This window comes from Amblyomma mixtum, chromosome 1 (genome assembly GCF_055824585.1).
Source record: "Amblyomma mixtum isolate Tamu chromosome 1, ASM5582458v1, whole genome shotgun sequence".
Lineage (NCBI taxonomy): Eukaryota > Metazoa > Arthropoda > Arachnida > Ixodida > Ixodidae > Amblyomma > Amblyomma mixtum.
In genome coordinates, this window is record NC_143012.1 from 106153646 (window position 1) to 106180859 (window position 27214).

The 27214-nt window shown below is 45.3% G+C and overlaps 1 protein-coding gene and 1 pseudogene across 2 annotated transcripts; both read right to left on the reverse strand.

Moving 5' to 3' along the window:
- Positions 1-5369: 5369 nt before the first annotated feature.
- Positions 5370-7855, reverse strand: LOC149367440 (uncharacterized). Its single transcript, XM_089574217.1, has 3 exons — positions 7325-7855; positions 6048-6255; positions 5370-5764 (listed from the first exon to the last, which is right to left on the reverse strand). Exons 1-3 carry the CDS (start codon positions 7853-7855, stop codon positions 5370-5372), a joined length of 1134 nt encoding a protein of 377 aa, XP_089430343.1.
- A 5334-nt stretch (positions 7856-13189) lies between these two features.
- Positions 13190-16348, reverse strand: LOC149367441 (uncharacterized; annotated as a pseudogene). The gene is made up of 5 exons (XR_016289168.1): positions 16159-16348; positions 15563-15947; positions 15342-15480; positions 15139-15192; positions 13190-13219 (listed from the first exon to the last, which is right to left on the reverse strand). The product of XR_016289168.1 is annotated as an uncharacterized LOC149367441 (transcript).
- Between the last annotated feature and the right edge of the window lie 10866 nt (positions 16349-27214).

The following is a 27214-nucleotide window of genomic DNA, read 5'->3' on the forward strand; positions in this document are numbered from 1 at the left end:
GTACGCAAAACCTTTGCGTACGCAATAAAATAGCGCATGTAGAATGCGCATGCGCAGAACGCTAAAAGAAGCTTAGCGTTTAGCGTACGCACGCAATTTTCTGCAAATAGCGTAGCGTCTTTGCGGGGCTTGCGGAGTCAACATGGCGGCGTCCTGTTTGCCCGCTTCGGTTCTAAAATACCTCGTCATTGAGTTATTCGGCGCTCAACTGGCAATAAATGGTGGTATTCGCTTCCGATTTCTGTCGTTTCACTGGGACGCAATGCTATGTGCGATAACTTTCCGGTACTTTTGAGATAGCAGTCCGTTTTCAAGCTCGTAAGCCTAACGACAGGTTGTGTACACTGTCGTCATGGCAACGGCCATTTTTAGCACTTCTCAGAAGTTTTAGTTTCGTTTTCGTACACGTGACAACCATGGCCGCTAGCCGCGCGCGCTTTTCGGTGGCGGATGACATAGAGCTTTTGCGCGAGGTTCGCGAATGCAACCCATTCGCAAACCCGCTCAAGTGGGCCGAAATCGCAAGAACTCTTGGCGAGTATTCGGCAAAGGCGTTCACAGCTCGCGCTGTGCGCGAACGTGCCGAGCTGCTGCTGAGCCAGTACGCGGCCAACGATCGTGTGAACCTGCGCAAGTAAGTTGTTTTGATTGCATGAAAAGATAGTCGAAACGTGAAGAGTGCCAAAGTTTCAAGCTGTTCCCGTACACGCAGGTCTGGAACTGAAGAGCAGTACAGCGAAAGGGAACAGTTATTGCAAGAGATAATAGATATAGTGAGGGAGGGCGGGCATAAAATTAGAGCGCCTCGGCGAGCAAGGCCTGAACCCCCAGTGCCAGCAAAGCGCATCCCTGGAGCACGGGCTCGGGATTTTGCTGCGGATGGCGTCGTATTGGATGTCACTGATGACAGCCTGTTGCAACCGAGTAAGTATGCGGCCACCTGCAGATCTAGTCATTAAATTTACATGACATCGCTGATTAATGTGTTTGGATTTTTGTGCTCCACTTCAGGCAGCCAAGATGACTCGGGCGCGTCACGGGTTCAGCTCTTCGTAATCGACGAAGATGGCAACATGAATCTGCAGCAGCTAGAGGGGCCCTTGGAGCAGTTTTCCCCCCGCTCCAGCCTACCGGACGCTGACGGGAGCAGTGATCGGGAGCGTGCTGCAGCAGCTTCTGAGAGCCAGTACTTCCTCACGGCCAGCTGCCCGAAGTGAGCTGCAGCGAGGTAAGCGGGGTCTACACATTTAATACTTTTGCAAGACGTGTTCTTATAGAAATAAACAGCCCTGCAAAAAGATTATGCACCTTTTCAACGCGAGGCATTGTGGTGCATCAGTTGCAGAAATTATTAGTACAAGCTGGTTGCACCTATAAATATTTCCACGAACCAAAACTCCAAAGGGTTACATTATTGCAACTTATAACAAAATAACCACTTCACAATGGACTTCACAAGAAGAATAGATTTTATCTATTCTATTCTATTCTTATCTATTCTTCTATTCACAAGAAGAATAGAAGAATAGATAGCAGATTTTCTTGAACAAAACAATTTTCTAACTAATGCACAGCATGGCTTCAGACGAGGATTTTCCACTGCCACTCAGCTAGTACAAACTATACATGATTTTGCGCAGGCAATAAGTGAAGGAAAGCAGACTGACGCTATATTTATGGACTTTAAAAAAGCATTTGATAAAGTTTCGCATGACAAGCTTCTTCACAAATTAGGTAATGTACTAAAAAATGACAAATTACTCGCATGGATTACAGCCTACTTAAGAAACCGTCGTCAGTTTGTAGTAGTAAATAATTCCCCTTCTCCTCCAGTTCCTGTTGATTCTGGCGTTCCCCAAGGATCTGTTCTTGGGCCACTCCTCTTCTTGATTTTTATTAATGACATTGTCGATAACATCTCAGTTTCTGTTCGATTGTATGCTGACGATTGTGTGTTATATGAAAAGATTACTACTACTGAGGACCAAGTACGGTTAAATGACGATTTCACTAAGATAATAACATGGTGTGACCAATGGCAAATGTGCGTTAATTATGATAAAACAGTGTTCATGCGTATAACCCAGAAAAAGAAGCCTCTTTTGTTTAACTATACTGCTAAAAACAAAGTTCTCTCTCAAGTGAATACTTACAAATACCTAGGTCTGCGGATCTGCAATAACCTCTCCTGGACAGAGCACGTTGACAACGTTACAGCTAATGCCCTACGCAAACTATTTTTCCTCCGACGTGCTCTGAAGCTCGGCCCCGCCAGTGTACGTTCACTTTCATATAACACTATTATTCGCCCTATGTTAGAATATGCCGTCATAATCTGGGATCCTTTCACTAAATCTAACATTGCTAAATTAGACAGAGTCCGAAAGAAAGCAGCACGGTTTATTTACAGTTCATATAACCGCACATCTATCACTGCACTTCTTAATCAAAGTGGTTTGCTTCCAGTCTCTCACAGAAATCGCATCTGTCGTCTAAAATTTTTATTTCAGTTAATCAAAGGTCAGTACAATATTGGCACATCCGATATTATATCGTTCTCCTCAGGGTACAACACAGGACAACGCCATGATTTTACAGTAACACCATTAAACGCACGAATTAACACCTTTAAGTACTCCTTTTTCCCCAGAACGATTACAGACTGGAATAATCTAACTAATGATGCAGTAACCCGAACTTCACTAAAAAGGTTTGAAAGCCACCTTTAACTTTTTTTTATAATGTCGTACCGCTACATTTCTGTGTTTCGTTTGTACTTTTTGCAATTGTGTTCTTGATCTTAAATTGTTGATCAATTGTTCTTGTATTGTTTGCTTGTTCCTGAGGTCGTTTTTGTTGTTTCCAGAATTTATGTATTGTGTGCCCACCCTGCGAAGGTCTTGTAAAAGATCGCAGTATCAATAAATAAAATAAAAATAAAAATTAATCAGCAAGGTCTTGGTTGTCATTGATTACTTGAGGTGGTCTGCACCACTTGTTTTTACTATACCAGAATTAAACTTAGACTAAGTTTTATTTATATCAATTAGATCAGAGGGCTCATTGTAGGTACTTAGAACTGCAGTGATACAGACAAGCTAGGGTTTCTGTGCAGTGGGCTATGAGGTGTAGCATGAATTACTAAGTTATCTTTCGCTGCCTGCATTCTTCTGCTGTGTGAAGTGAAAGTGCCACTAAAAATGTAGCATCTCATGGTCTGCCAGAATCAATTCTTCACTAGCTGAATATGGATGGACTGCTGTCACTATGACTGAGGCAAAATTAGCAGGCCTTAATACTGATTGAAATATGCACCCTGAAAGAGTTATTGCAAAACAGAACCAACTTGAGCAGGAAGTCATGCAGCTAGAGATTATACGAAGGCTTGATGCCAAATGAGAATGAGACGAGTGCATTCTTCTCAAGTGCATAGCAATACACTGTTGACTGTAAGCAATGCGAGGTTTATATGGCACATTATATAGAGGTTCGCCACTCGAGAGCTTTTTTTTATTATCTCCAATATCAGCGTTGTTATTCTGGTCACAAACGTGTACACATGAGCCCTAAATCTTGCTCGACAACAAGAACATTGTTTGGATTTCCGAGAGACAAACATTGAGAGACAAACACAAAGAAACACGGAAATTTGTAGGACTTTGGTGTTAGTTTGGCTCAATTAACCTTTCTAAAATCCCTGGAAGCAAAAATTGAACACAAATCAAGGGGAAGTGAAAGCATAGCTCGTTTAATCACATACATGACACTGAAGGGTAACAAAATGAATGATTCTTTTCTCAGGAGTGATAACACCAGTACACCTGGGACGTGACAGTGAAAAACATTGAGGCATGCAGGCTTCACCACTTTGACCCAAAAAGCATTTACATCATTACTTTTCAAGTAAGAGGGATGTCAGCAAAGGAGCTGTATTCTTTGTTGCCTTTGATCCGCATTCTTCAGACCTTTCCGTGAGAGTGATGCCGACTCGTGAGGCATTCCATTTCACATTGGCCTCACATGCGAAGGGTTGCTCGTGTGCCAGCTATGTTAATAACAGTGGTTTCACCTGTGTTTCTATTTAAATTTTAGCTCATGTGTATGAAGTTCCTGTGATGCAATTTGCATTAGTTGCATGCTTAACAGGTTTTGTGAATTGTCCTCTGCAGGGAAAAGGAAGCAAGACAGTATAGATTATGAGTTTCTAGAGAAGAGGATGAGGCATGATATGCTGATGAAAGAAAAAGATAATCTAATCGAATCACGGCGTTTGGCTCTTGAGGAGAGCCGGCTTGCGTGGGAAAGGGAGCGAACCCTCACTGAGGTGCGTTTGAAGGAGGCGGAAGCAAGCCGCAAAGCAGAGAAGCATGCAGCACAGCTTAGGATGCAAGAAGAACTGCTACAGCAGCTTGCAGAAGAACGTCATCGCTCTGCAGCCCAACATCAGGCAATGATGAACGTCGTGGACCGCCTGCTTACAAAAATAAATAAACTGTAGTCCACAAAGACAACTGTGGGAAAGTGCAATGTCCTACACAAACAGGTTCTGCTATATTATCTTTGCATGCCTCCTTTAAATAAATTAAAGTACACAAAGACAATGGTGGAAAATGACTGCTTTCATTCTATACCACTCCTCATTTCACCTGCAAGACGTGTACTTTCATTACCTTCATTAGTGTGACTGCACATGAGGAAAAGACCCATTCACTTAGTCCCTTCAAGCACTGTGTCAAGGTTATGTGGATACAAGCTAAACGTTGTTACAGTCGTGCCTCTTTAATATGAACACTTTGGTTCCCGAGCAAACGAATCGCAAAGAAAAAAATACGTGTTATGGTTAAGGTATGGTTCTGTGCATAATGGGGATCATTGAAGCCGAGATGAGACACAGTTTTGGGATTTCCAAAGTGTATTATCCTGAGTGCCATTACACTCAAAATAATGTACCATTTCACGCGTGTAGGGATATGCGTATATGCATCATGGCGTCTCATGGCCAGACGAACTGGTTCCTTCTACATCTGTTCACATCCCAGGGCCTCACGACTCTGTCGGCTAAGAGCTGCTGAATTAGAATACCTACTTTCCTTCAGAGCCGTTTATGCAATATGGCAAATGGTAAGGGAGCGCAGACTTAGCAACCTTTCACTTTGAAGCCCCTATGGGCTCTGAGCATTTTTCTTTGTGCATTCACCACACAGCGAGTTTCCATATTAACAAGGTATGAACATATTAAAAGAAGTTTAATCCCCAGAAAAGTTGTCCATAATTCATGTCGTCCATATTAACAGGAGTCATATTAATGAGGCAGGACTGTTGTTCTCTCAGCAGGTTTGATTGGTGCTTGAAGGGATTAGAGTGGCATTTTATGTAGCAGATGGGGTCAAGTAAGTCTTCAGCAATGGAGGGCACAGGCCAAAGTATGAAGACACCTGACTGCCATACATGCAGGTGTGGCAGTTGGTGAGAATAGTCCCAGCTTTGTACATCTGTGCCACCTGTTGTCTCAGAAGCTTCTGGTTCTTTTTAAAATCTAAAAACGCGAATTCTGCGGCGACCTTCCCAAATCCCCATTCAACCGCTAGCCGAACTTGGCTCATCGCATGGTTAAACGCCTGCTGACGAGGTGTCAGGAAAGCACCTCCGTAGGGCTTCAGCAACAGTGGTTTCAACGGATACGCCGGGTCTCCGTAGATAACAAAGTTCTCCTCGCTGGCAAGCTTTTCAATTTTGGAGTATGCACCACTTGCCTCCAGTATTCCTGCAACACAAAAACGCACATAAAGGCACGTGCACAGAAACCTAAAACTAGAGCCATTCCTGTAGTCAAAGTACATAGCACCCTTGCAATAAGGTTAGCTCTGAACACTTTTAGGCCTCCTGAAATCAATCTGGCTTTGGAACACGGTTCACCTGTGTCACTAAGTGCAACTTGTAGTATGATAGATTCTATGTTTTTGTCCGCCAGGTCATGAGTTTCAAAGCTGTGACACGTTGCAGCAGATTACACAACCATAATTGCGTAATCTAGCCCAGTGACTTACCTGCATCATGTAATCTTCCAGAATAAGGTCCATCTAGTTGGCACACGATACCATTCGGACACATCAGTGATTGATATTTCACGCAGTGCATTCTTTTGTGTCCCGAAAAGTAGTCCTGCTGGTTCCTTTTGGGACGACATATGGCACGGGCAGTGCCATCAATGAATCCAACACAGTTTGACAGAGGTGCACCTTTGTTTTTGACAGCCTGTAGCAACAAAAAATGATTAATCAATAACCGTGTGGGGCATACATGAACCTTCGGACCATAAGAAACCATAAATGTGAGCTTTTACAATTTTAGCACAACACACTGTGGTAACGGAACCTGCACGATAAAATCAGAAATTGCGTTATAAATTATTTCCTCGGCTCAGGCAAATTGCATGCGGCGATCCATACCGACTGATCTTATGCTTCATCCTTGGTTGCAGCCAAAGAAAGATGAACAGCGCACTGCTGCCCCCGCACCATACTCACACTGCTAAGGTGTAAGGTTTCTGTTTAATTAATACGTTTTGGCGGGCTAATTGGTTAAGCATCTTGAATAAACAGCGCGAACGAAGACGAGCACAAAAGACAAGAAAACGGACGACACAGCGCTGATGTGATTGCTAATATTGTGTGTGTGTGTGTGTGTGTGTTGTGTTGGGTTTTATGGCACATAGGCAGCTAAGGCCATCATGCGCCAAGCACAAGGTATGGAAAATGTTTTCTGCGGGATTTAATAAATATGTGGAACGTGATCAGTGGTGTAAAGGGCCTAAAAAGTTTAACTACCTAGTAATAACCGAGAAGACGAGATCTAGCAATGGCTAATGGTAAAAGCTTTAAAAAGGTCAGGTAGCCTCAGCGGCCATCCTAATATTGTAGTATCTCACATTTATGGACCGTTGCGACGTGGAACTATTGACACTTTCGCAATATGTCTAATTTTTGGAGTGATAAAATTCAAGGGGCACTTTGGCTCTCTAAAGTGCTGCAAGGCGAAAGCCTTTCCTGGCGCACTGTTTGTTTGGTTTTTTATTTTATTTTTTCATTTTTATTCTTGTTGTTTTTATATCTTACATTTAACATTTACTTTCTTTTTGTTTCTTTTCCTTTAGTTGTTATCTATTCTTCTATTTTATTGTTCATTTTATTATTTGTTTTATTATTTTTTATTCCTTTTATTTTATTTATGAAACCCATGCGTTCACTAATGCCAAAGGCCCTGGTTCGATTCCCAGTATTCCCAGTACGAGGCATTAAAGGCTTTCGCCTTAAAACTGACTTACATTAGCAAATTCCCTGAGAGTGGGAGAGGAAAGCCACTGATGGTTGTTAATGTCATTCAAAAGGTGCCCGAAGTTGGTGACGATGTGGTTGAGCATTTTCGATGTTATGCTCGACATGACCGAAGTGTGCCTCCCGAAGATGAGCTCTAGGTCGCACCATCGATTGGGGTACGCCAGCCGACGAAGGGTGAGGCAGAGTGCTTCGCGGCCAGGCACCTTGACGTTCTGGGCACTAATAACAGTGTCCGGCACCACCAGAGCACATAGCAGTTCGGTAATGTCGTCTTTTTCAAGCCGAAATTGCTGCTTGAATAAGGAGCTCTCGATGTTGTCTATGTCCAGCAGTCCGTGGCGGGAACGGTATCGCAGTAGCTCCGACTCCCGTTGGCGCCTCATTTCGTACTCCAAGTAGTCCACTGAAAAATCTCCTCTCAGTAACCATCGCTCCGCATGCGGCAACATGAGGTCGTCGATTTCCGCCCAAGTGAGCACAGAGAGGAGGCGATGATCGCACAGGACGCTTGAAGGCATGTCGTGAAGGCTGGGGAAATCACCCGAAATAGCAGAGGTTGCAGACAAAAACGAAAAAGCGCGCGCTTTGAGAGTTTGGCTTGGTTTGGATCAAAACGACCTCAATTTTTTTTTTCGATGTGTGGTGGCGCTAGGTACTTACCCAAACGGGGCTGAACCTGGATGTTGTATGTCTACTTAGCGCCTATTGCGGAACGGTCCGCAAACGCTCACCTAAAAGTGTTGATCGCGCTTCGAATTTAGCGTACGCAAACATCTTGCGTGTTGCGTACGCAAAAAACGCAAACGCTATACTAAAACTGTCTAATACCACAGGTGTTGTCACCACGCATGACACGCTGGTGCATCAAAATGTCAGCATATGACTACGATCTGGTACTCCGATCGGGGAAGAAGCACCAGAATGCAGACGCACTGAGCCGCCTACCGCTGAGCACGACCCACGAAGAACCACCTTACCCGGGGGACGTGTTGATGCTCGAGGCCCTGCCAGAGCCGCCGCTAACAGCAGATACAGTTGTTGCGTCGACGCAAGAGGACCCATCCCTATTGGAGCTTTTCAACGCCATTCAAGAAGGCAACGTGAGCCGAATAAAGGGGGAAAGCTTCAACGCCTATCGCAAGAGAGCTACGGAGTTAAGTACGCACCGCGGTTGCATCACCTGTGGGTCACGAGTTCTTATCCCACCAGCATTACGCGTGCAAGCTTTGTCACTGCTTCATGCAGGCCATCGAGGCATTGTTGCTATGAAGAAATGCGCCCGAAGCTTTATGTGGTGGCCTGGAATCGACAGCGACATCGAAGCAAGTGCTCAGAATTGCAAGATATGCCAAAACAACCAAAAGGCACCACCAAAAGCCCCGGCCCCACAGTGGGAGAAGGCAAGTGAGCCCTGGCACACTATACATATCGATTTTGCAGGACCGGTCGAGGGAAGCACGTTTCTTGTTACTGTCGACACCTACACTAAATGGGTCGAGGTCAAACAGATGACCAAAGTAACGTCAGCTGCGGTCATTGAGGCGTTGAGAACATTGTTTGCCACGTTTGGATTGCCAAGAAAAATCGTCTCTGATAACGGCAGCGCCTTCGTGTCAGCAGAGATCAGGCAGTTTTTCAAACAAAACGGTATCGCCGCAGTCACATCGGCTCCCTACCATCCGGCTACAAACGGCCAGGCTGAACGATACGTGGCAGAGCTCAAGCGAACTCTACTGAAGGAGCAAGCTGGGTCATTGCATCTACGCATCGCCCGCTTTCTCTTCAAACAGCACAGCACGGTGCAAAACACAACCAGCCGCACCCCAGCGCAGCTCATGTTCGCACGCGAGCTGCGAACCCACCTGAGCGCCGTCCTTCCGGAGCCAGCACCTGAAACCGGACAGAAGGAAGACGATCTTCCCCGCGTCAAGAGAATGCGAAAGGGCCAACGCGTTCTTGCTCGAAAATTCCACGGACAGCAGGCGTGGGCCCAAGCTGTAATAGACAGACGCATTGGGAAAAGATCCTGGCTCGTACACTCTAAGAACTGATACTCTCTATGATAGAGTATACCGGCTACTGCACTCTCTTTAGCAGCAGTTTACTCCGCCCAAGTTTCCTAAGGAGTGAAACGCCTCCTACGGTAAAGAGTAAAACTGCGACTAAACTCCCTCTAGAGCCTGAGGGAGTTGGACGTTGTTTTTTTACTTAGCTTTTGTACTGCAGCGGAGTCATATATTATAGTGACCTGTGACTCGCATCTCATGCAACTACTGATAAGAAAAAACAAACAACAAACAAGAAAGTGCGCTGTGCTCCGCCCACAGAGCAAGACCTTGTACATAACCGATACGTGCTGTGTATACACTTTGGAGATTATTGCGTTGCATTCATACAGCATATTTGATTTCATTTCAATGGATTTTACGTCCCAAAGCGACTGCACTGACATCGCGACATCCCAGAGCGAAGTGCACTAACATCGCGCAGTGCATGAGGCTTTGGCGTTTCGCTTTCATCGAAATGCGATCGCCACGGGGTTCTGAATAGTGTATACCATTCAGCGAAGTCATGCACTTCCGTAGAATGAGTATAAGGACAGACTGTCATGGTAACAGTCGCAATTTATCCTAAACAATAGTTTATTGCTCTGTGAATATATTTTATGGCCTTCGGAACCGCCATTCACATTTTGCAACATCTATTTCAACACAGCGACCTCAAAGGAAAAGCGGTTCGCAGAAACGAGCGATGCTGCTGTTAAAGGAAAAACACTTCTGTCAGATCCCGTAAACCTTCGGGTCGACAGCGAAACATTAGTCTAATCAATTTATATTGCATTACTACTACGGTATGAATGATCGGCGAGTGCTCTAGGGAAGCTACACATCATTCTAATACGAATAACAGTGCATCAGTACACCAGTTAACTCGTTCGCGAAGGGCGAGTCAACGTACCGTGCACCATGAAATTGCTGTCGAATAAAGATTTTCCGAAGCGTTCAGATGGTGCCTTTACTGTTTCATCATTTACTGAGTTGTGCCAACTCTAACCAGCGAGCGATCTACGAATTTGGAGAACACATTTCGCGACATATACGCACGAAACTGCCGCTGAACTCAAAATGTAAGCATATATAGCTATTCAAAAGCACTACCACCCATCTTAAGTATAGGGACCCACACCTCAAGTTTGTCGCAGCGCCAATGCGCGCTTGCGGCCGGATTGGGAACTGCTGGTGAGCAGCGCCGCCGGCGCAGCGCATTCACCAAGCTGCGTTTCGATGCCTACGCGTGCTGCTCGCGCTGTTTTTGCTCTCGCCTGTGTCTCGCAGCAGGCGTTCAACGAGGAGTTGTGGCACATTTTTCAGTACGGCGGGAGCGACTGCGCGTCGGGCGCGGCGGTCGAAGAGTGGCGAAAGGTATTGTTGTGTTGTCGGCTGCCACAACAGTTCTATAAACACCACAGGCAGAGAACCGCCTGTGAAGTTACATCGATTCCCGGGAAAGTGGTACGAGCAAAAGAGGCGGCAAGCCTGGATTACTGCCGTCCGCAGAGTCAAGTAAGTCTTATTTTACTTTCTACTGTGGCGGATGTTTTGCTTTTTAACGCCTGGCGATTCTGCATAGGGTTTCAATGTGTGCTAGCCGACTGAGGTGACTAGTTTTCATTGTAATTTAGCAAGGAGTATTTTGCTAACCGACCTCGCGCTGATGAATCCAGTATTTGTTTTTGTTTTGGCCGAGAGTTTTGGCAATAGAAGTGCATTATATGGTTTCGCTTGCGAGACACAATTACTAATGCTGTGCTCCACATCGCTGGGGCTGCGTCGGCGTGGTGTAGTACGGGCGCTGGCGAGGCTGCTCTGCTCTCGTCGTCGGTTCGTCGTTCTCGCTGTGTCGGGCGTGGGCACGCAGTAGTGGCGACAACCTCGAGATGCGGCTAGACCCCGTGTTGTCAGGTCGTGTCGCAGGTTGCCTTGTTCTGTTCGACTGTCTCGTACGCTGGCTGTGAGTACGGCTCTGCCGCGCTCCCCTCGCCGGCTTCCTACTTTAAAACGTGGTTTTCTTGGTGTTCGGTGTGCTCGCCGCCTCTCGTTCGCCAGCCGCTGGCCACTGTTTTTGTCTCCGCGGCCGCGGGACGCTGTCTTTATCGCCTCTCTCCGTTTCCGCTGCGCTTGTTTAATGACCGCGCCACTTCGGCCCCGCCGGCAGCTTCAAGCTTTTCGCGGCGACACAACAGGATGACATGATGATTAGCTTACAGTAAATATGCTTGACCAGAATCTTGTCGCTGTGCATGCGCACGACCATTCCACTTTCGGGCTCGTTTCCTCCCAGCAGCATTTCGTCACTGTATCTATATTAGATTAAAAATATCACAGTAGTAATAACATTAAAATTATTACTTATCAATATTTCACCTTTGAATGGTTTATTTATGCTAGAAAGAATGACTACGAGCCTAGCAGAATGAGTTAAAATAGTTCACCTCGGTTGCATGCTTTGGGAACCAGTGTTTCAGATCCACATATATACGTATTTTCCTCATTTAAAAAATTGTTCGACAATAGCGCCCGGAAGTAGATTTCAGTCCATCTTTGGGAGAACTACATGATTTGAACAGATATGCTGCTTGGTACTGAATGTTGCATGCTTGATTTTAACGGTGTTTCTCTTGATCCTTGGCGCAGCCCTGGTGGAACTCCATGGATACCTACAAAATCATCACGAATTTGCAGCACTCATTTTGCGGACAACTGCAAAAGTGATATGAGTGAGCATCCGTCGTACATTCCAACTATTTTTCCACCACTGTACCTGAAGAAAGCGCCTGACCGGGAAAGAACGCAAAGGTAAGACTGCCATTGAAACTGGGAATAGAATTAGCAGCCACTTTTAGTAAACGTGTGAGGCTATGGTGTATGCACACGGTCAGAAGCGGTAATTCATTGCACTGCATGGAAGATACGTGCTTGCTACAGCTTAACATCGCTGTTACATTTTGACATTTCGCTTTTGCCATTTTTGTTCAATACAGGTGTCAGCGGCGCTTGATGCAGGCAGCTTCATCTAGTCTACAGAGTATACAAATGCAACAATTGGCACCATCAACCACAGAGGCAGTGTCAGCAGCACCAGCACTAAAAGCTTCAGTGAGTGCAGACAGGACCGAAGATGAGCACGAGCACCAAATGGACTGGAGTGACAAATCTGAAGATGGCGGGATACCGCCAAGTGACACGGATGATCTGCAGTCTCACGTCGCAGGAGGCCCTTCAAAAATAACAAAGGCTTTTTCATGTTTCTCACATTTATCGTGTTCATTCAAATTATGCGGTGTTACAAAAAGTACCCATGCTATGTTATGCCTTTGCAGTGTATGTTCATGATATTTACTTTTTACTTTTTGTCTGTATGTTATGTTGAGTAGAATTGTTTAGTACATTGTTATTTGAGTAGTACTACCAACAATAGCCTTATTTAATGCACTATTTCATTGTTTACAACTTAGGTTTATTATACTACTTGTGTTTTACCATTTGTTGTCTTTGAATATTCTGATTAGTGTTTGACCACTTTACAGTTAACCTAACTGTGCCCTTGTCTGTCACCTAAGATGAAATTAGCAGTATGTATAAATAAGTAAATGAATAAAACTTCCTCGCATGGCTTGTGTGGAGCAGAGCGTGCCTGCTTGGGTTCCATGGTGCAAAGCTAGGCAGAAAAGGGAACAACACAGGTCTTTGTTGCCTTTGCCCCCCTGTCATGACTTTTTGCTTTATCCCTCCGCACCCCTAGCGCGAAGAATGAGCAACCCACTCCCTTATGCTCGCTGTGCAGTGCGCAGATCAGTTGCGAGCAGGCACATGACTGTTGGTCTATGTTGTCATAGACCCATGCAACACTCCATACAAATCAAGTTTCACCATTACTTTTATTGTCACCATACAAAAATCTGTCTTTGTTATAGCATGTGGGTTTCAGTGACAAGACATTCCAAACAAAATTGGAAGCCATGCATGCAGTTTGCCCTTGTCATTTACCGCAGCAGCTGCATGCCTGTCATTGCAGTCAAGATTGAAATCAACTTGTCTGCATGATGCTCTCATCAGAAAACATGGTTTTACTGGTTTCAGCAAAGGCTAATTTTCTTAAATAGGCTCCTTGAGGTATGAAGACTGTTTTTGTCGCACAATGGTACCAGCATTGACGAAAATAACAGTACAGGTGAACAAAAGTAAACAGGAACGTCGAAATTCGGGCTTCTTGGTTCATGCTTTGAAACAATAGCGCAAAGAGTGTGTGCCTCCTCGTTTCAAGGTCCCTTGTCTTTTTGCGGTACAGTTTTGAGATAATAGCCAATTAATTTCTGATAATCCATTTTTTTTAACTATCAGAGGCACCTTGCTGGAATTGGAAATTTTTGGCCAATGGTTTATAGTAGCCATATGAATCTTCAGAATTTCGAAAGTGCAATTCTCCTCAGCGCTATGGCCAAACAAATTTTGGCTGCATCTTGCCAAAATACACTCTTTTGAAAAACATGAAGGCAAAGCAACTCCTTCAGTGCACGTAACTAGTTGAAAGCTCCATTGTATTGAGCCACAGCGCGAGGATAATCGTGCTATCGAAACTTTAAAACCCAGTGAGGCTCATATTAACGACTGGCTACTAATGATTAATTGCAACTAGGTGTCTTGTTCTCGTAATGAGTTAATTATCAAATGTAGTTATTCGGCAAACTAGTTAGCTTCACTGACCTGTTTCCTGATGCGCACAGACTCTGGTATTGTGCCGCAGAAGTCTTCTTCATACCTCAAGAAGCCTGTATTTTTAAAAAACAACATCTTCCCTTCATGTGTCCATTACAGTATTTGCAAGTGACCAGATTCACTAGACTAGACTAGATTCACTAGGCAAGTGACTAGATCAGACTCGTAGAAACAAAATTCCAAACATTAAAATACTTCCTCAGTGGTACACTTCTATTATTTCAACTGTAATGTTTGAGGTCATTTCGCCTGAAGTAACACTCTCACGGCTGACGAAGCCCTCAGTACAGATGAATGCTCAGGGCACAAGATAGGAATCATTTTTACTGCGATATACCACACTGCTGTGACCCATTATTTTGCAAAAATTTAACACAACAATGTATTCTCACTTTGGAACACACAGTGCAATGTATGGGCTTAAAGATAATCTAACAGTGGAATCCAGTGATCACAGACGAAGGATTTTAGCACATATTATCAAAAATCGGAGAAAGGTGAAAACAAAATCGGAGTAAGAAGCTAAAACAATGTTGGAATAAAGAACTTGAAGTAAAAGCGCTCCAGCTTTGGGATAAGCTCCCAAAGGAAATGCTCATCGCGAAGTACACTTACTATCACTGACTGCTTGGGTGAATACACATACAGGAGTGATCTCTGTAAATTTAGTACATACAATGATACTTGTAGCTGTGTGTAGTACTGATGTGTTTTCTTGAGTGTGATTACGTTGTCAGTGAATGTGAGATAGGGGAGATGGCACATCCTCAGTTCATAGTCCACAAATGGACAGTCCTTAAATTTGTAAGTGCACTTTATCTCGATAAGCACTGTTTCGTCCCCAATCCTGACCAGTCCGTCAGGGCTACAACAGAGCCAAGGCTGCTGCGGCAGCACCACCAATCCTGTCTGCAAAATCCAATATGGTTATTAGTATTTCTAAAAAAATTTACAATACTCACATTGTTTAATAAAAGTGGAGGGCATGGATTGCAAAACAAAGCAGCTAAACACCTGGACAATACGTGCTTCAAGTTTCTGTTCCAAGCTCTGTCGCGCTGCGCTTTCTGTCTTGATGCCTGTCAGATAGTAACGCATGATAGTTAAGTACTAAAAATGTAGTACACACATGAACTCCAATAAGCGAACAAATCATGACTGGCAATAGGCTACCATACTTGAACATCATTTCCAATTTACCGGGTTGTCATGGATTTAGGAAAGCAACCGTAGCGCATTGCAGGACTTGTGTAGGAGGTCACTTTTGAAAGTTGGTGAGCAGCCTTGAGAAGAACCTCATCACATTTTTTGTCATGACTGCGTGAGCTTTAGAAGCGCTGATCCTGAGCCTCCGTTCCACATGCCACCTAGATAACAAAAGAGAATTACGCAATGTTGACGGTCTGATATTCACGCTTTGTGCAATTTCTCTGTTAAAATCCACTATACCTCGCACAGTTCGCCTGGCCCTGGGTAAGAATAGGCAGGTCGGCAAAACTCCCATGTACCAGTATTTTTTGCTTGTATTTTTCTTTTTGATCCAAACTGAGGTCAGATAAGAAGTCCTGCGGTCTCGTCTTCTCATCGTCTATAACTTCAAGGCGATGGTAGACTGGCCTCGTCAGCATCGGCGCCAACAGGTCTTCCAGGAGCTCTCTTTCGACAGCTTCCGAAGCTCTCTCAATAATGCCATCCAGGACTTCTTTGCAGATCAATTCGTCTGTGTGTTGGGTCGTGAGCTCTAGCACTTCTTGTAGTGGACACACAATCTCTGGATACTTGAGCAGCACAGTACGTGTGGCAGGCTTCACATCTACGTACCTGGCTTTCTGACCTGTTTAATAATGCGAGGAAGATGAAATGACGTCACACTTTGTGTCTGCAAACTAAAAGTGTTCAGAACACACCATTGGCAGAATGCACTAGCCTTATCGGAGGACTAACTATATGAAAGTCTATTTGACAAAATACGTATGACCAGCCACAGAAATGTGGTTAGAAGAAAATGAGGAACTTTTTGAAACGGGCTGGCTAAGCAAACTTACTAGGCAACAAGTCCATCAAGTCGTCTGATGAAGGCCTCATGTTCTTGCTGCTTGGTTTGCCCCATTTTTGAGGCTGGCTTGTGCATGACTGCTCTTCATAAGAATTGATGAAAAAGCACACAGCAGCAGCGTGCTTACAGTGCCCCTTGATACCAGCCTTGCAAGTGCACTTGGCACGGCGAATTGTAAGCTGGCGTTTTAGAGGGCATGACCATGCAAGCTGCAAAAAAAATTGCGGAGGGCACTTGAGACTACTTACATTCTCTGAGTGCGGAAGGATTTGTCTCATTGTGGGCTACTATATATATTTAGCTATATTTGTTTACTACTTCGCAACTAATGACATTTTAAAGGCCTCAGCTTCTAGACTTTTCCACTAAAGGCCTTTATGTTAAATACCCCTAGGTAAAGGTCCTTAGGTCACTCATTTAGCATGAAAGCCTTTGTGTCAAAGGCATTTACGCTGAAATTCTTAATCTAAGGCCCAAGCCTTCAGAGTGAATGCATTTGGCCCTACGGCCTTCATCCTAAAGGCATTTCACCTAAAGCTCTTCAACCGAAAGACCTCCCTTTTCCATCGGAAAAGCTTTTGATCTCTTACTTCACGTGCCACTGTATGTAAGAAATCTCATCGATAGGAAAGGCCTCGACATAAAGAAGCAAGGCTAGAACTGACAAGGGAATGGAAACTGGTGGACATTGCACAAAAATTGTTCTGGATGGTCGTGCGCAATGATCATTTGTACATCGAAGTTCGGCACTGATGTCCCTCACGAACACATTTATTTATTTTAGGTATTTAACAGTGCTCTTAAACCACATTTGTTTACTTTGTTTCTTCGCGTGCAACGACCGAGACACACATCCAAACTAAGCGCACCGAATGGTTGCGGTCGCCGTACATAAAAAGCTGAACGTACTCTTGCTAAACTTCTCATGCTGAAAGGTCAAAATATTTACCTCAAATTCCACGTCGTAAACGATGTTGTCAGTCACCTGTGACACACACTTCGCCTTTACGAGTTCTCCTCAGCAATTTGCTCAACGCAGTGCACATGGGCCACCAGCAGCTCTCCCTTTTTTATGTTCACACTGCGAAAAAAGCACTCACTGTCAACTATTTTCTTGAAACCACATCTAAGTGTGTACATCGTTGCACACTCGACGCACTACGGTGTTCAAGAGCGAGCGAAAGAGCACGAGTATCAAGCGCGCGTGCGAAACAGGCCGCTTTCACAGAGGCGCGAAAGACCAGGCGAACAAAGCAGGAGCGCGAGCGCGCGAAAGAGATTTCGCCGACAATGTCATCCAAGCGCGAGAATCAAATTACTCTCAACAACGGCATCTTCGCGCGAGCGGCGCGTGCGGAGGAGGACGAGCCCGCGTGCGCAAAGCTTTCTTTTTCCGCGCGTCGACACGCAAGCGAGCAGGAGCGCTGGTCGTCCTGCCCGCCCAGTTACGAGGAGTTGCTCAGAGAGGGCGCTTTTCACTGGCGTCCGCGGCGCCCTCTGGCCGAGGTTGTGTCCCCGTAGCGCGCTCGGCTCGCAATGCAGAGTTCCCCGGTTCGAATCCTCGCTCCGTCGCAGCTTTTTTTTCCCAGCCATTCGCAATAAAGGAGTGTTTCTACTCCTGCAGAGGGAGTGCGCCTTGCAGGAGTAGGGCGACTCTGGAAAAAGGAGTGAAATATGGGACAAGCGTATACTCCAACGAAAGGAGTTCCCCGCACTCCTTTAGTTCTTAGAGTGTACACATGGAGGGGGGCATTGCTCGCCGACACCTCGACCAGCTTCGTCTGCTGAAGGCCCCGCCGCAAACGACACCGATCCAAACAAGCAGCCCTTCGGCCTCTGGTACCGTGGCTTGGGATATCGTGGCGGAAGACGCACCGCTCCAACACGCAAGGTGTACACCAAATACAGAAACGACAAGCGCCTCTTCTGATGACACGGCTGTACTACAGCTCGCTTCCACACGTGCACGCCGGCCTCCTGACCGCTACCAGGCCCCTTTCTAAGGGGGGAGGAAGTGTTGCGTCTTGCGCGTAGACGCGTAGACGGGGGACAAACGATTCCCGCCGTGGTGTTGTGTTCGGGTTGCGCGTGTGAACGAAGGGCCGACGAACCTCTCGACGTTCCCTTCCTCCTTTCCCCCCAGCCCTCTCCTGTCCGCACCAGCCAGCCGTGTCTGGACACGATAGACGACTTCGGATCGCGCCGATGAGCGGCCGCCATCGCGCACCGCTTGAGTCGAGCGATAATAAATAGTTTTTGTGTTCGCAAACGCCTTGTTCCTTCAAGCCAACTGCGGACATAACAGACTTCACTATTCAAATTGTCAGGTTGCTCTGCTTGACCCTGGGTACTCTCCGGGCATTGTTACTTGTGTAAGTCAACGCCTTCTGAAGGAAGTAAAACAAGAAGCACGAGCCAGCAACGGGATCGAAGAACCACCGCAGAAACGAAGAGTGGTCGTTGTGCCGTGTATACACACAATGTGTTGTCACACCGCCTCGAGCAGATTGGTCGGCATGGTGAGGATAACGTCGTCTTTCCGGCCCCTGTGAGATTAGGCACTCTGTGCGCACGTGCAAACGAGGGAGATGGCGAGCGTCGGCGGTGTAACACGGCACATCAGAACCCCTTCGTCGAATGTGTGGAGGGTGTGGTGTACTCCAAAAGGGTGGAAATTTGGGCTGGTTGGTGCATGATCTGAGGCTAAAAAACAGCGCAAACGGGGACGAAGCAGAGAGAGGGACACGACGCTGACTAACAACCAAGTTTTATTGCACGTTCACCGGTTAAATACCTCTCGTTCGTGCAAAAAAGGAAGGAAAAAGAAGAAAAAAAAGAGGAAGAGGGATGGCGTGATAGACGAAAAACCACGTGGCATGAGATTATGTATTCATACATAGATAGTTAATTTCGCTGTCGCGAAGTGAAATGGAAGGGATGCTGACGCAGTCTTCACCATTTTGCCGAATGTTGATGGCTTCTTCAATTTCTCTTGTCCGTTCGTCTGGGTAGGTAGATATGATTGTGGTGTTGCCAAGTTGGGGAGCACATTCATGCTCTCGGCAATGTCTTGCCAGTTCACTGCTGATGGCGCCTTTCAAAGATCTTTTATGCTCTTGCAGCCTTTCATTTAAACAGCGCCCTGTTTGGCCGATGTAGGTGTGCCCGCATGATAGTGGTATCTGATAGACGACGTTTTTAATACATTTCACGTGCATGTTCTTGTGCTTCTTTTGGCACTGCTTCCTTCCCGTTCGCTCACTATTTACCTTGGCACACATTCTCCCTAACTTGGTGTACTCCATAACCCTTTCATGCGGCAAGGTTTACGTCGGCCAGACAGGTCGTTGCCTGAATGAGCGGTTGAAAGAACATCGGTACAGGACATTCGAGACAGGTACAGGCAATATGACGCTGCACGGGCGAAAAATGCATCATCAAAGACCGATTTACAGGGAAAGAAGAGCACTGCACTCTGGACTTAGCCAGCTGTTCGGTAATAAGCAGGCACTCGGACCAGATTGTGCGGGAGACCAAGGAGGCTGCTGAGATAGCTGGGCTGCAAGATAATTGTCTTAGCGCGCCTTCAATCACTCTGTCCGATGCGGAGTTGCTCTTTTTGAAGAAGTGACAAGCAAATACTTTTTCTTTTTGTTATGTAGAGATCAGTATTTAAGCACGATTTTCACCCATTAAACGTCAGTTGTAAGACACCGCTTGTGTGTCCTCGTTCTTTGTCGTGTGTCTTGCTGGTTTGCGCTGCTATTTATATGTAATGGTTCACCAACTAGCCCGCACTCTTACCCTACTGTAACGTCAGAAGCATCCGTAAAAATTCGGGTAATCTCCTAGCTTCCTGTCACAGTATTCTTTCCGATATGACGCCACCGTTGTCACAGAAACTTGGTTAAAGGAAGGGGAATCGGTTTTTATTCCGGCTACGAACTGCTATCGCTGCCTAGGAGCAGCTTCATAAGTGGCATCGGCGTCGCCTTTTTGGACAAATTTGGACTTGACTACTGAAGCACCGAAGTGTAGAAACATAGTGATGAAGCAATTGAAGCACTTTTCGTTCAGCCTCAGTGTGGACTCATAACTGGCGTGATGTGCCGTCCTCCGAGCTCTAATGTTCAAAAATGCATTTCTGAAAAGGCAACAACTGATGTCAATGCGAATACGAACAGTCCCATTGTAGTCTCCGGCGATTTTAATATCGATCTATTATTGGACGACTCCAGTGACCACGTCTATCTTCTTCAGTCATTAAACCTAAAAATTGTCATTACCTCTCCGACTCGGGTAGCCAGTCCATCCGCAGCTCTCGTAGACGACATGTTGTGCAACCTTGACACAAATATGCGAGCCGGTGTGTGCGATGTTGTTGTTGCCGACCACTGTCCCACTTTTATGTTTCTGCCAAGAGCCTGCATGTTACCGCCTAGTAGAAGTCACCCAAGGCAATCTTCCCGTATTGAATATGTGGGAGTTACAAACTTACTTGAATGTTTTAACTTTGAAAATATGGATAAAGACAATGTAAATATTGATGTTGAAAACTTTGTACGTTACATTACCAATGTAGTTACCCATTCTACGCGAGAATATCTTAAACATAATTATAATGACCCCATATGCCCATGGATAACGCAGGACAAACTTGTTCTGTAGAGTAAGGATTCATACTACCAGAGATGGAAGAAAAGTAAAACAAATGGATATTACCGCAAGCAGTTTAAGTATTACAGGAATAAGTCAGTAGCAATGATTAAAAATCAAGAAAACTGTGTTATGAAAAACTGGTTAGTCAAAGCAAGCAGGAGAGTAAACAACAAAGAAAGTTAGTCAGAAATGTAATTGGGATAGAACGGCAAATTGATGTGACACCAGCAATATCTCCCCGCTTGTTCCTAATGATTTTAACAATTACTTCTTAACGTTGATCCTAGTCTGACTAGTCAATTCTCATTGCAGTTGTCTACCTGCAGTTATGTACCTAAAACTGCGTGTCATAACTTCTATATTCATGACGTTTCTACTGACGACATTAGATCTATTGTCAGTAAGATGGCAGTTAACAAAGCAGTTGATCTTGATGACATACAGACAAGGGTAATCAAAGAAAACAACGGTATCCTTGGTCCTTACCTGTCACTCCATAGAAAATAACTGTAACCCAGATATACTCAAAGTTGCTAAAGTAGTGCCTATGTATAAAGATGGAGATCCAAACCAATCGGGTAGTTACAGACTGCATATCTTCACTAAGCCTGCTAATCACCCTCTTCGCAAAAGCTAATTGCGCAACAGGCCAAAAGATATATTGAAGAAAATAATATTATTGCACCCGCGAACCGGATGTTGCGCTCCATCCTGTCTCCCTCGTCTTATTGTGCCGTCTTGGTGTGCGCAAAAAAAGAATTCTGAAAATGAACCAACTAGCCCCACAATGCATATCACTGGAATATTATTGCACCTCAGCAACACGGTTTGGTTGAAATTAGATTAACTTCTACAGCTGCATTGACATTATAACAAACCCTTAAATCCGCCATCCATAAAAATCACCTAGCTGTCGTTGTTTCCCTAGACATTAAAAAGGCATTTCTCACGGTCTGTCATCCCATCTTTTCGCAGAAATGAGATAACTATGGTTTTGCAGAGAGCTCGCTTAAATTATTTCATAGCTACTTATCTTCACGAAAAGTAAAGGTTAATTATTAATTATTTCATGTCAGATATTAAAAATATATCTTGCGGTGTACCACAGGGTTCTGCAATGCGCTCCATTTTGCTTTCATTTTATCTAAATGATCATCCACAGGCACTTCACTCTTCACAATTAATAATGTACGCGGATGACACCGCTCTAATAGCTACTGGTGAATCTCTTACGGTAATTCAAACAACAATAATGAGTGAAATGAATATTCTGGCTTCATGGTTCTTTGAAAATCGCTTAACCCTGAATGTAGCCAAAACTAAGTACCTCATTTCTCTGTCTAGGTACAAGACAACAAACAATTCAATTACACTTACTCTACGTAGTTCGTTAATACAATCAGTCTCGTCTCTCAAATACTTGAGAGTTATATTTTCATTTACATTCCAAAGAAGAAGTTAACAGCGTGTGGAAAAAAAATTTGCCTTCAGATGCCACATGTCAATATAGCAAAATATTATTTTTCGTACGAAGTATTACACTCCCAACACTAGCCTCTCTGTCATTGGCATATCAGTTACTGTTGTGAATCTTGGCGCCAAGCATGTAAAACCTACTTGTAACCTTTATTTCGTCTCCAAAAACGGCACTTATTGCCATAAGATCTGATTCAGATCACTCTAGGAGTCACATTTTTTTTTCTAATCACGTACTATCATTACCATCCTTCCGGAACTATAAAATATCGGTCTTAATAAACAACATAATAAACACTATCATTCGCCCCTTCCGTTAAGTCTTTTTGCCCTACCTTCCCGTAATGCACGACAAGCATCCAACTGTAAATATAGCCTTCCAAAATGTAGCAATGAATATGGTTTACGCCGGATGGTGTTCAATGGGGCGAAAATTGGAACGGATTGCCGATGGAGGCAAAAGTAGCCGGAAAATTTAAAATCACTTGTAAACTGCATTACACATCGCGCCATTCTGCCGTCCCAGTTTACACCCGCCTCTAGACCGTCCTCGCCACTTTGGAGCGTGCACAATCCCCGTGTCGATACCTGGCATCAGGAAGAAGATAGACTTATCGCCGACAGAACTACAACAAGTCACCCTTGAATATTTACATGAGCACCATGCAAACCGGGTGCACGTTTACACCGACGGCTCAGTGAACCCTGTCTCTTCTTCTGGCTCCGTCGTCATACCCGCAAGCACTACAGAAATTAGAGTTAGGACAGGTCACCGCACTTCTTCGACGGGTGCAGAACTCACCGCTCTTCGTGTCGCCATTGAATACATCAGTCAGCAGCGCCCTCAGCGGTGGTCTATTTTCACCGATTCGAAAGCTGCCCTCCAAGGCTTACAAGCTGCTCTTCGCCGTGGAGCCCATGAACAACTGGTTGCAGAAATTCGACAGCTACATCACTCTGCCATCAACAAAGGACATGACATTATCTACCAATGGCTACCGGGGCACAGCGGCATAGCAGGTAATCACCGCGCGGATGAGGTCGCGCGAACTGCTCACGACGACGGCGATTTTGTGTCGATCCCCATTTCGAGATCGGATGCAGCGAGCAGGCTTCGCGCACTTGCGCGGGACATCACGCTTGCCGCGTGGAATTCCGGCCAATTTTGCAATTCCCGTTTACAATCCTTGGACCCAGATCTGAAGCTCCGGCTACCATCAGGCCTACCACGACGAGAAGAAACTTTGCTGTGTCGCCTCTGGCTTGGTGTAGCTTTCACCAACCACTACTCATTCTTAATCGGTATGGCTGATAGTCCTGCATGTTCCATCTGCGGGCATGACGAGACCATAACCCACATTCTTTGTGACTGCCCTGCCTACACCACCGAAAGGCAGTCTCTCAGCCGTGCGCTGGAGCGCCTAGATCCGCGCCCTTTCACGGAAATGAAGATTCTCGGCCACTGGCCGCGGCGGTCGTCGGCGGAGAAGGCCAGCAAGGCACTGCTCCGCTTCTTGAGAACTTCTGGCCTGCACGATAGGCTGTGACTTTAACGAACAATGACGTTTTATAGTGACTTCAATTTTCTGTTACTCTCCTTTATCTTTCTTTTTTTATCCCCTCACCCCCTTCCCCCCGTGTATAGGGTAGCAAACCGATTATTCTTTCGGCTAACCTCCCTGCCTTTCCTCTTCTATATCCTCCTCCTCCTATTCAAATTTTGCCTGAAACTCTTGTTTGTAGATTCCTCGCCCCTACTCTTTTTTTTTTGGTGTTTGGTTTGGCATGTTTTTGTTCGTATTTTATGTATTATATTCTAATTTTTGTATTTTTATATTTTTTATTTGTATTCTTCTTGCAGTCTCCCATCTTATACTTCGTTTTTTTGGGTAATTTTTGTAAACCTGCAGTATCGTGTGATTCAATCAATGTTCTGCGCTCTGTGGCTGAGCTGCAAGTAATTTTTGTATTACCTTTGTAGCGGTCGGTCCAAACAGTGCTTGTGCATATCTCCTGTTGTCGCAATAGAGTTTCCATTTAAAAAACTGTCTGTGCTTTAGCTCTGGTTAAACCTGGTTGAAGCTACACCTAGTTCCGCTATGGCCAGGACCTTTTAATGGCTAGCTTTGTTTATCTTAGCTGACCCTGGCCTTTCTTAGTTTCTCTTGGCTGACCACGGCCTTTCATAGTTTATATATGAAACGAAGACAAATTGATAGGCACCGACATTAACATTATTTTTCCTAATGAAGACGCTCCGATGTTCAGTGAAGTAATGAGACTTTGTTTCTACACTGCTGACTGCTACGTGTACGTAACCCCGCCGGGCGGCTAGGTTGGTTGGTTGGTTTATGAGGTTTAACGTCCCAAAGCGACTAAGGCTATGAGAGACGCCGTAGTGGAGGGCTCCGGCAATTTCGAACACCTGGGGTTCTTCAACGTGCACTGACATCGCACAGTACACGGGCCTCTAGAATTGCTCCTCCAAAGAAATCCAACCGCCGCGGCCGGCATCGAACCCGCGTCTTTCGGGTCAGCAGCCGAGCACCATAACCACTGAGCCACCGCGGCGGCGCCGGGCGGCTAGGTGACGTCATACCGGATAGCGTAGCACCTAACGCTCTTGCCGATGGCGAACGCAACAGTTAGGTGACATCATACCAGATGGCGCGGCGGAGCGGCGAAGCGCTAAAGTCACTGGAACTATTAGTTCCAGCGACTTTAGCGAAGCGCAGGTGCGGCGGTTGCTAGGCAACGGCTCTTGCGGCTTCGGCGCACAGCTGCAGCCGCGGGCATACGGCCGAGGTGCGACCACGCTCGACGAGGGGAAGTGGCTGGCATAGTGAAGCTGTCGCTTCAAAAATGACACATGCATTCCTCCGAACATAAAGCCCAGCAAACACGTGAAATTTCTGAAGCCTTCCATATTCACAGTGACATACACGTTTGTATAAGTGATGCAAAGCAACGACGGCACCCAGTGATAAGGCGGTCGCCTATGAGCCCGGAAACGATATCTTTCATGCGCGCTTGCAACAAGCCGATGCGATGTGTGTTTTTCACTATTCTGTGTGATTTTTTTACAATTGGGTTTAGTTGTTCTTTCCAGGAAGGTAAAGCATATCAGGGTATTTTACCCGAATAATAAAACTGTTGTGAGTAAGCACTCCTGTTGCGTGTTCTTTCTTTCTTCTGCCCTGTGTTAACCCGCTGCATAACACTGAAAAGCTGGACAAAACTGAGGACAACCACCAATCTCCAGCGGCCAGTAAGGCTGGGGTGAAGTGCGTACAATTTAATCAGGACGTTAATGAGAGGCAGCAGCGCAGAGGTCTCGGACAACACGCAAGTGACGAAACACGAATCAAAGGAATATTTAGGAGCAATGCATAGGTGGAAATCAGCTGGCGAGGATCAGCTAACAGCAGATCTCTTGAAGGACAGAGGGCATTTTGCGCTAGGAAAGCTGGCCACCCTGTATACGCAATGCCTTGTGACCTCGGGCGTATCATACGCTTGGAAGAATGCTAACGTTATAAGAACGGAGATGTCAAGGACTAGAAAAATTACAGACCGATCAGCTTACTTCAAACAATCGAATGAGGCAGGCAAAAGATACTCGAGTAAAAGATAGTGGAAATAGACCATATCAGGTGATAGAGAAATGAGCGGAATATAACCTACGCCTATATATAGCCGTTTTAGATTACCAGAAAGCATAGGACTAAGTTGAAACCTCAGCAGCCATGCAGGCGTGACGGAATTGGGGTCTAGAAGAGCCTTACGTAAAAATACTTGAAAAAAACTTTAGCGGATAGAGTTATGTATGGGCTTGTTCAAACTCAGGTTAAAACTAGTGGATCAAAACTTGTTAACACTAGTCAGTTAAAACAAACAGGCATAATTGTTAGAATGTCATGTGCATTCGACTCTAGTGAGCCGGAGTCAGGATTACGAAGGATTAAAAACCATCAACAAATTTAAAGATTTTGATTACGTCCAGGCCATCTAGGCGACTGACAACAGCCTAGTCCAATTTAAACAGACATAGGTTATTTAAAATTGGTGCTATGCATGACCCGATGCATATACCTTCCTTCTGAAGGTAGGGTTTTCGATTCCAGTTGATGAGAGTTGAGCGTAAGTGCATGGCTTAAAGTTCTACAAAGCTGCTCGCTGAAATGCCAGCCACGTTGTGGAAAGCAGCTCACCCGAACTCATCAAATGCACTCCTCTACACAGTATAGTTGTTTGTCATTCGGCAACGAGCAGTCATCATCATCATCAGCCTGACTACGCCCACTGCAGGGCAAAGGCCTTTCCCTTGTCTCTCCAATTAACCCTGTCCTTCGCCAGTGGCGGCCACCGTATTCCCGCAAATTACTTAATCTTATCCGCCCACCTCACTTTCTGGCGTCCCTTGCCACGCTTGCCTGCTCTTCGAATCTACTCTGTTACCCTTAAGGACCAGCGGTTATCTTGCCTTCGCATTACATGCCCTGCCCAAGCCCACTTCTTCCTCTTGATTTCAACTAGAATATCATTAACGCGCATTTGTTCTCCCACCCACTCTGCCCGCTTCCGACCTCTTAACGTTACACCTATCATTTTTCTTTCCATATCTCGCTGCGTTGTCCTTAACTTCAGCTTAACCCTCTTTGTTAGCCTCCCCGTTTCTGCCGCATAGGTGAGTAGTAACGTTCCTTAATGTCCACTCAGAAAGCACAACAACTGCCACCACAGCGCGCGCGTACAAATTCTATAATTCCTTCAGAATTCTTAACTATAAAAGGGTCAACTCATAAAGGGTTAAGATATTTAAATATTTATTCATTTATTTATTTTGCAGCTGCAACCAACCTTAGGCAAGGTCTTGGGCATGAGAAGATGTGCATATGACAGGAAAGCGC

Excerpts from the sequence above, each read along its gene's own strand:
- LOC149367440 (XM_089574217.1), bottom strand. The coding sequence starts at position 7,855 with ATGCCTTCAAGCGTCCTGTGCGATCATCGCCTCCTCTCTGTGCTCACT. Across the intron at positions 6,256-7,324 it reads CTCTCAGGGAATTTGCTAAT|GCTGTCAAAAACAAAGGTGC; the intron begins GTAAGTCAGTTT and ends TTGTTGCTACAG. Across the intron at positions 5,765-6,047 it reads TGGAAGATTACATGATGCAG|GAATACTGGAGGCAAGTGGT; the intron begins GTAAGTCACTGG and ends TTTGTGTTGCAG.